The 10,644-nt window shown below is 38.6% G+C and overlaps 1 protein-coding gene across 1 annotated transcript; it reads left to right on the top strand.

The window, feature by feature from the left end:
• Positions 1–618: 618 nt before the first annotated feature.
• On the top strand, positions 619–1,200 carry LOC136283954 (uncharacterized). The gene has a single exon (XM_066173561.1). The coding sequence runs from the start codon at positions 619–621 to the stop codon at positions 1,198–1,200; it is 582 nt and encodes a 193-aa protein (XP_066029658.1).
• Positions 1,201–10,644: the final 9,444 nt, after the last annotated feature.

The following is a 10,644-nucleotide window of genomic DNA, read 5'->3' as shown; positions in this document are numbered from 1 at the left end:
TTCGCATAAGGATGGAACGATCTCATATGCTGTCTCCTTCAAAACCCTAATTGGCACTACAATGTAGTGAGACTGCTATCCTACAATCTACCGACCCTCTACCGCTACCGACAGAGGACATTATGGACTTACTAAACCTTTGCCTGACGTCAACTTACTTTCAGTACAACGGTAATCACTACAAGCAGTTACACGGTACAGTTATGGGGTCTTCAGTTTCTGTTTTTGTAGCTGAAATTGTGATGCAGAACATCGAGGAAAGCGCCCTTTCGACTTACCGAAAAACGATTCCGCTTTGGTTACGCCATGTTGACGATACTTTCACCGCCGTACGACACGACGAAATCGACGCATTCCACCACCACCTTAACGAACAAAACACTGACATACAGTTTACTAGAGAGGTAAACTACATTTTCTAGGCTGCCTGGTAAGCCGTGACGACAATTCACTACGGGCAACAGTCTACAGGAAACCGACACATACCGACAGATTACTGGACGAGTCATCCTACACAAAGCCACAACTATCAGGACTCTTACGCGACGAGCGCAACTAGTATGCAATACGACAGACAGCTTATCGGACGAGAACAAGTACCTTGACCGTGTTTTTTCAATGAACAACTACAACGAAGACTTCATCCAACGTAACACTCACCGACCTACTACTATTATCGATGCTAATGACAACGCAACTCCTACGACCACAGCAACTATACCATACATAAAGGACATATCTGAGAACATCTCGCGCATCCTAAAACCATTCATTATCCGTGTCGCTCACAAACCTATTACCACACTACGTCAGTTACTGACTACTGTCAAAGACAAAGACAAACCGAGGAACAGACAGGGAGTGGCGCATAAGATCAATTGCTCCGACTGCCAGGCCTCCTACATCGGTGAGAGTGGCAGAAACCTCACAACTAGACTGACTGAACACAAACGAGCGACGAGGAAAGTCGATTCCAACAATCACATTGCTGAACATCACCGACTTACGAACCACACTATTGACTGGGACTCTGCGCAATGCTTAACCAACAGCACCAAATACTTTCAACGACTGAACCTGGAAAGCTGGTTTACTAACTTGGAACAGACTTCCCTCAACAGGTGTCAACCACTACCGGCACCATACAAACGACTCATTCACGACATGGACATTACAAACGAACCAAAGAGAACTATCTAACTTCACTAACGGATCGAGACTGACTAATCACGACCGACCTACGCCACTTAAGTCTTACAGCCAATAACATTACGGACGATCAAACTACACTATTACATGTTACCCCCGGGTTCACAAACCATTTACTGTAAAAGTAATTATTGTTTGCGCTTTAATTTGCGCTTGAAAGAGGATGAGGATATCTTGCGTCAAGTTTTGCAATTTAAGCACCAGGCTGCGCCATTGTGATTTAAATTTAGTTTAGTTTAATGGTAACAGCCCTACACTAACAGGTTAATTTCGGAATGTCTTTGCAAATCAGTGACCGGGAAAGAGAGACGACATTCGGCCATATATTTGTGTCTCTCTATAGAAGGATAAAAGGATTTTCTACAGACGCCTCTCTAATGCTAATGCCTTCGATGCCCTCTTTTGGTGGTCTCTCTTACTTCATACTTCATACTTGAAAAATGAAGACAAAATAAGGAGTAGACCTCTCTTTATCATGTAAAGTCTTCCATTTGTTAAACATATTAAACAGTGAATCAACAGATTTCTTCCAAAGAAAAAAAAGACTACATAACCCATTCCTTCTTCTTGAGACCTGCAAAAAATTAAACAAGGAAAGATAAGTGTAGTGAAAGACAGTGAAGAAAGCGTAGGAAAGTCTTTATAAAAAAAACAAATGTCATAACTTCAAATGACGTAATGATTTATATTTTGAGTGATTCGTTTCCAACAGATTTTTTTATTTAAAGTAAGCATTTAGATGTTACTATTCTCATAATTATGATAAACAAATGCCAAGAAGAGAGAGCCGATTGATAAAAATCCTGACTAGCGAGTAATTAACCAATTGGTTATTCAAAAGAAACGTGGAATATAAACCAAGGTTTACAAGGAAAAAAATCGACCTAAATAGCTGAGCAAGGTTCCACACCTGTGATATGCTATTGCAAATAACTCTGTCTACGACAGAAACCGAAAAAACACAATCTACCTAGATATCTCACTCTTTGCCAGTTACGGCTTTATTCTGGAATTTGATTTACTTTTCTACGCTTATATCGTGAACCCTAACGGACTAACGTTGGTCAAATCTTCTAGGCAGTTATATTTCTTCTCAATCTGTCAATTCCAAAGACCCAAAGACATACGGTCAGAATTTTCTCATTGCTGCATGCCATGTGGCAATGGTTTGGAAAAGCTAGCTAAAAAATCAAGTCACAAATCGATCTTTAATTTAAACATTTCTGCTTGAGTGAGACATCAATTATCTTCGTTATCTATTTCAATTTGCATTTTGAAACGTTTGAGTTAACCCTTTTTTTTTAATTGTTACTGAGGACTAGTTTGAAGTGGGCTTCGGCTGCGAGAAAAGGAAATACATAAGAGAGGTTACTACCAAGCAAATGATTAAAGTTTTTAGAAAAAACCGGTCATCTATAGTGGCCAGTAAGTGCTATTCTAATTAAAAGTAAAATGTATTTGGGGCACTGGTGTAGAAGTTTCAAACACAAGAGTCCTAAGTCATAAGTGCAGATCCAAAGTTAGAACGACGGATCCACAGTTACGACTTTTGCACCAATATCTATTCTTTTCACACATTTAAAATAGTACTTACAGGCCACCCAAGCTATCACATGAAAACAGAAACTAGAGAGAAAACATCAGCACGTAGAACTCATGAGCACTAATCAATGAAAAAAAGGTAAATCATATGCACTTGTAGAATAACTACGATGCTTCTATTCCTCATCTATTTTAAGTTGTTTAAACAACAACAAAGGCACCTTGCAGATACGATTTTCTAGATTTTACTGGTGAAGCAGTAGGAAGAAAGTTTAGTGGCTCCTCTTTCCCATGAACTGAACTGAAAATTATACAAATATCGAAACAAAAAAATTGGCTTTTCAACCTCTGCATGTTTAAGTTATTTTTGTCATGTCATGAAATGTACTTAAACCCCATTTTGTATCATTACAACTGCACAGTCTTTGTGAACCTTGTGAAGCATGGTAGAATTTGACAGCCATTGAAGACATCCTACAAACAATGTAAAAAAGAAAAAAATTCAGTTTATAGAGATTTTTTCAAATCCTTTGGGCGTTAAAGGATGGACGAGAAGATACATTTTAAGAATTACGATCTCCTTAAGCAGTAGGAAGAAGTTTAAAAGAAAAAATGTCAATAAAAAGTAAATTAAAACATAACATGTAACAAAAATATTGTTTGAGCACATGTGATCACGAATACGTTTGTTCACGCCATAGGTAGAGATACTTCACCTTTAGACAAATACAGCATTCATCGTGTCCCGAATCAGGTCCACACTTATGTTTTCCTTCAAGACGTTTTTCCAGGCATACGTTAAAAACATCACAGTGGAAGGATCTGTCGCTATGGATTCTATCCAATAATTAAGAAGTAATGCAGAAAAATAACAGTGTTTTGAAATGAATAAAAAACCTACCCTCACCAGAATAACTATACTCACTAGGTTTATACTACTCCCTCTATACCCGATGGAAACTGTGGCAAAGCAAATAATCCTTCCCCGGCAATTCTTCAGCTTTCCACTTCAAATTACCTCAAATAGTTATTCGCTTGTACTTGTAAGAAAGGAAAATTCTTTGCCAAAGTCCTTATCTTAAAGAAAAAAGCCTGTGTATGAAGTCAATGCGTGCAAGGCCGACAAAGGTTATTACTTCTGAAAACTATGTAAAAAATCTCTAACTGCTTCAAGGCTGAATTCATGATTTATTGAAACATATTCTGAAGTAAATGAACATGGCCGGAGCATATCACCTAACCTGCAGATCCCACACTTCGTGCAATGGAAAGGGTTCTTGTCAACAGACGTAAAGTGTTTACATGTTGCACAGAAATATTCAGACATTTTTGAGTTGCAGGAGCCGCACCCCTGGTTATTTTCGTCGATCTGAAATGCATGGAGAATGTCATACAAATAAGAGAGAGAAAATCATTTAGGCAGTCAATTTACAGCATTTCTTTAAACAAGACGATTTGATTGCATCTGCAGGAACTTTGTTGCAGTATATCTCATCTTAAAAAAGAAAGCGAGGGAAACTTAAATTCTGTTCTCAAAAAAAGTCTCACCCCTTGTTCGTCATAGCAGATAGTACAGCGTCTATAAGTGGCATTTGCTGCTCTTGCCTAATCCTCAGTACAATCAGACTCGTTGTGGCAGCAGTGGCAAGTGGAGAACTTTCCACAACAGGGAAACCGGACCAAGCATCGGCGTTGATTATGACTACAAACAGGGCGTGGACTCTCTTGTATAAGTGTTGCCATGGGTTGCCGCTCAGCTTCTACGGTCGTTTCATTTGATGGAGTAGATTCTCCTTGAGTGTTCGCCTCGTGAATTGGTTGTGTTACGGCTGCCTCTGCTTCTCGCACATCGCCTGTTTCTTCCTGTATGCCTCTCTTTTCGACTGTCTGGTTTGCAGGATCATTTTCCCTCGCGCCTGTAGCATTTAAGGCAACCAGCTGGATGGCCTCAGCCATTATCTCTTCTAGGTATTTAAAGGTAGAGGTCAATGAATTTTCTGTCCATGAATGCTCGTTCTCGCTGTGACTGTCCACATTCATCGTTACCACACTGATGGAGTAACCATTTACCATTGAATCCATAACATCACCATCTTGGTTAATTGATGTAAAAGAGGTTTCATCGCAAGACATCATGCCTGGATTTCTTTTCTGTCCATTCTTGATTGATCCAAAGAAGCAAAGCAAAGAAGGCCTTACTCTCTCGTCTGATACGTTTAAAATATCTGATTTGAGTTTACATGACCCATAAGTGGCGTTTAAAATCAATGTAGCATCAGAGTTGCTTTGGTCTTTGCGAAAACTTACATTTACTGGTGAAACATGGTCATAAAATGTCGACAGTACCGCTCCTTTTTAAATCTAAGGGATGGTGGAGATTACAACAGCCATTACCTTGGATCTTTACGGAATGTTTTGGTCTATGTCTTCTTTCCCCATCATAAAAACTGGAAATCGTTTTTCTTCTTCCTTCCTTAAAAAGTCTAAGTTGTGTGCGTTTTGCTTGAAAGCTGTCTGAAGATCTCATGGGTGGATGAGAAAACTTTTCAAGTGCCTCATTCTTTCACTTATGTGGAGGCCACCAAACATGGCATCTAGATCAGTGAAGGAGGTGGAAAATAATTCTTGAGGCTAAATTCTTCCTCGGCGTCCTTGATTTTTCCTTGTAGAAGCAGCACTTCACAAGAATGTAAACGAACAACAATGAGAAGGCGATCTCAGTCCTCTCTCTCCATCTTATTGCAGTGGATTTCAGGTATTTTAAAGCTTTCCTGCTTTGTTAAAGTTACCGAAAGAAGTATACAAAATCGCCTTATCATTCATCATCATAAATATAGTTTGAAAAGGTATTTTATTAATCTCTCTAGCTTTACAGTGACAACGCTTTATTTTTATGGCACGATAAACTGATGAACAACTCAGCTTGTTGTCGAACTTAATCTGTACTAACTGATAGGCGTCCTGGTCATTCCAAATTGGTTTCATGAAATACTATAGCAAACAACTTTAAGATCGTCGTTAGGTTCAAATCGCAAAGAAAAAAAATTAACAACGCTAAGCCTCCGCCCCAAAAATTAGACGTTCTCTTTAAAAAACAATGAAAAAAGAGTGTAGCTCACTGGATCTGTTAGGACATTTAGCTTCTTAACAAACTGATATAACTTACCTTCTGCTCTATCTTCTCTTTTCTTGATGGTATCATCATCTGGAAACCAATTTTTTAAAAGCTCTTGACAGTATTTCTCCAAATTAGTGTTCATGCATTCTGTCTTGATGCTATTAATAGCATTTTGTAACAAGCTCCCCCCAATCTCACCATTACATCGGCGATATCCTTCCAGTAAAGATTGAATGTTTTGCCATCAACAGCGGCCCATCTGGCATAACTGTAAACTGTGTCTCTGTAGTACATAATGCGAATAATATCTGCTTCAGGGATTATGTTTTCTGTAGGAGGAGGACGATCCCAACCACAAGTAGGAAGAACAAGACCACAAGTAATGTCAAAATACTGCGATGATACAAGCGATTGGATACAATTTTACCCACTGATGAGCATTCAGAACTTGTTTCTTTCTAAGTGACAGTAATACGGAATGAATTTGTTTACGTGATAAATAGGTTCCTAGGTTTTCTGGTCGATGAATCTTGTCGAAGAAATAAAATTATGCAATTACCGAGTATATATTTCCGTCATTGAGCTTATTAGGACTCCAGCACCTGAACATCTAATAAAACTTTCTCGTGTGCCTTACATGTATCATTTGTTCGTTGTACTGATAAACACGGCAAAGACAAGGCAGCGAATGATAAACAGTCACTGCAAATCTTCTAATTGGCTCTCGGGGCGTTCATTTCTAATTTATGATATAGCTTGCCTTTTCACCCAGCTGAAACTGTTAAATTCGCATTTTAACACGTATTCTGATCCGCACTGAGGAGTCAGTTTCCTTTTAAGGTGAAGTTTCCATATCTTGTCTGTGAACTAACTGAATACATCTAGTAACTTGTAACAAGATAGAATTCCGTGAGCTATATTTTTGCAGTCGCTGAGCGCTGGACCATGAACTTTCCACTTTCGAACGCTGTCCACACGGGTGGTGTAGCCAAAAATCATTTTTGGTTTGTGGCGACGCAAAAAGAGAATTGGAGAACAACTAAATTATTTTTGAAACATGTGTCCTAACTCCTTTTCGTGGGAAAAAATAAAAGAAAATTTTTTTCGACGGGAAGTCAAGAGGACTGCTCTTAGCGAGAGCGGCACTTAAATATTGACATGCCGAACTGGTAGTTCATGAGCCGCTCGAGTAAAACCAGGAAAACGGCAGATTTTCAGGAAAAAAATTATCTTTTCCTTCACCATGCCACTCACGGCTTTGAAAGCCGTTTAAAATTACTTCAAAACAACAAGTTCAGCAAGCTGAGTAAACATGGATGCCCTGTGTACACGAACACGAGACATTCGTAAAATGGAAATCATGAAGTTTTTGGCTGATTTCGAAGTAAACAGAAGTTGAAGTTGGGAAATCAGACAAAACTTACCTCACCTTCAGCCAGCAGGCGAACAAAATCGTTTTCCAATCATGTTACTAAATTGATTCTTCTTTTTTCGCATCGAGAGTTCATAAGGAAATAACGAAATGCTGCATCACGTGATTTGATCAACAAGAAAGTTCGTTGCATGCGTATAAATATCATGTGAGCGGTATGCTGGAAAGTAAATCACTTGCCCGTCATAAAAAAAAATCAGCGAAACGTAATCCATCGAATTTTAGAAAAACGAAGGAGATATTATGAAATATTTAGTTAGTTCAGAATCATTTCGTCATTCGTTTATACTTATCATTTAGTTGTTATCTGAATTTGAAAAACAAAGTTATTTAGGTTTGAACTATCGCAATGAGTTTCCAAATTATGACTTTTTTGTCTAACTTTTACGAGTGGAAGTGTTTAGTTTGTCCACTAACCTGGCTCTGAAAGCACACGAAAGTTGATCAGAAGTATTAAGTACGTTTTCGTTCATTTGAGAGATTCTTGTAGGAGTGTTTGAGTTAGAGCTCTGACAACAAAGGTTTATTAATCTTCTAAAGTCATTTGGCCACCACGCCCACTCATGCCTATGATAGTGAATATCAGAGCATTTACTTTAGAGTTTACTCAGTAGAAGTAAATGACAAGAAAACAATTATCGAGTTGTCAGAGAGAGCTAGAAGCCGAATCAAAAAGAGTTTAATCAGAGTTACAGTCAAGCGAAAAGAGTTACATAAAATCAAGAAAAAATTGTCGACAATTTCGACAAGTTACAATTTGAACATATATCATTCGCTGAATCTTATCAAGTCCGATAAGCGCCGATCAGACATGTAAGTACTCTTGTCCTTGTTCGATTTCAGTTTGTAAGAGAACTTCTTCATACTGAAATCATCGTGTGAAATCATATGTAACATTGGAAAATTCAGATTTCAACGAATCGTTCAAGTTCAGGGTAACCTTCATGGTATCCCTGTGCTCCGTTCTTTTGATGCACTGTGATCTGTGTGGTCTTGGATCACAAATCCTAATCCGGATCCTCCCAAAGGAACGCACCCTTAGTTAAAGATTCCGACAAAGTCCTATCACTAGGCACGTGCCAAAATGTCGCTGTCTTCATCTTTAGGACATATTTAAGCGTAACAACCATGCATTTAAGATAATTCGCCGGCGATCGTATATTCCTCAATTTGGCCTACTGATTGCCAGTATGAAACCTCCGCAAAGTATTTTTAAGCTACAGCTTTTGTTAAACGACGCTGAATCCGACTGAAATCGAGAGAAACAGCTATCTGCGCCATTATGATGATTATGTTCTGTGTGTAAAACTAATTTCATTCGTCAATATACATCAAGCGAGTTCGAAGTATAAATGAAGAAAATGACGAATACTTAACGTTACATGAACAATGCAATTATGCAAGTTATAACCCAACATTATTTCATGATGACCTAGAGGCTGCCTCGTGGAACGAAGTTCTAGCATTTCAAGATGTTAAAGAGGCCTGGCTGGCAAAGGCCTACACAAAGTTTACTGGAACTGTTTTCAACGATGAGTAGTCATAGGGACACCTGGAGCGTTTTAATGCGTTCGTTGATTGAAGCCAACGAGTCTGTAGAAGAATGAAAAGCGAGCAGTTGTAGAATGGAGAATAGTCGCGATTCGGGGGGTAAGAGGCTTTTTGACGCAGAGAAAAAATGTACTGCAACCGATCTCTGAAACAAAACGAGGAGATCGAAGATGGTGAAACAAAAAAACTTTGCCCCGAATATACAGAAAAAATTAGAACGGTGAAGGTTTCGGTGAATCAGATTCGAGGGAAGTTCGTCTGGTCCAGTGAATGGATGGCCCCGACGGCCCCGTTCAAATTCAGGTCTGCACTGCTACACCAGCAACTTCGTCGTTGAGAAGGCGACGCAGACACCGAGTGATCTTCACGTCGCAGAAGGGGTGTACGTTATGGTGGCGCGAAGCTCGGGAGCCAAAGCTAAGAGGGTACAGAAGAAGATTTGCATACGGGTATCCTGAGAGGATCACAGAAGAGAAACAAGTTTTGGCGATCTTGAACAGAAAAATTGTGAAGCAGCAAATAAAGTTCTTGCCGCCAATTCCAGATCCATTCGCTAAGCGAAGACCTCGTTAGGTGAAGAAAGCTGAATGGCACACAATGTATTACTGAATGCAAAATACTCACAGAATTTCTTTAATCTTTGCAAAACCTTAAGATTATTGTTATGCAGAAATCAGTATGGTACATATTACATCTCTACGAGTGTATATGTAGTAGATCTTACACTGCTTTCAACGAGGCCCAAAAATTTACCTGGCTTTTTGAGGGGTCAAAAAGTATCTTCTCGTCACCTACAGCACATATTTCAGTGATGTCGAAGGAGAGGAGGAATATTGGAGAATTGGCTGAGCTTAGTAAGTTTATTTTCATTCAAATAATCATAAGATAATGCACCAGAGAAACATTGCGCAAAATATGCTAACTTGAATCAGAGAAAAAGGAAGTCATGTTGATGCAAGCTTAAAGTATAGTTTGTGAATAGATGAAATACTTTTACGATTGAAACTTTTTCGTCTATACACATTCCCTTTTCATTATGCAACTGAAAAACTTATGCATAAATAGTATGTTCCAAAAATAAAAGTTATTCTTGGGTAAATCCTACCATTGTAATTCCCAGGTTCATTTGGGGGCTGTACATAACATTTAAGCTGATTTACTATTGGCCAGAGACTTCCTGGCGGGTTAAAACTTAGACTTATTTCGGTCAGTTCCTTTCTTGAATTATTTTTCACCCGTTTGTTAAGGGTTAACTCTATCTGCTCAACGTAGAAAGAAAGCTTTGGGTGGAGTTGCTTGTTTAAGTTAATTTAGGGAATATTTGACAGACGCTGTTTTGTTTCCAAAATGTTATAATCTTCAATTATCTGTAAGGACTTGTGACTCAGTGACTCCCGCTAACTTTACATTAAAACATCACTCCCAAGGAAATGAGTTAACAGATCACTAGAGGGTTTTGTGATGGAAGATGTTGCTAATTTGAAGATCAAGAAGTAAAAGGGAAAATTTTCACTAACGCGAGTTTATGTTAGCAGAAATGGCGCTACTTTAATTAAAAGTAGGCTCGCTCTCAAACGTATCTTTTGGGAGGATATAGCTCAGAAAAGAAGCCACAAACAGGCTGTAGGAAGACGTAGGAGCAAATTTAAAAACAAATTGACTCAAGGCAACATAATATATATATATAAACCACACATACACAAAACACGCAAACAGGGGAAGAAAAGAATGAAGCAGATACATTGAATTTTGGAAGAAATCGTGATCACAAATGCAAAATTAAATGTTGTTG

Source organism: Pocillopora verrucosa, chromosome 10 (genome assembly GCF_036669915.1).
Source record: "Pocillopora verrucosa isolate sample1 chromosome 10, ASM3666991v2, whole genome shotgun sequence".
Classification (NCBI taxonomy): Eukaryota; Metazoa; Cnidaria; class Anthozoa; order Scleractinia; family Pocilloporidae; genus Pocillopora; species Pocillopora verrucosa.
This window is presented reverse-complemented; position numbering and strand designations above follow the sequence as displayed.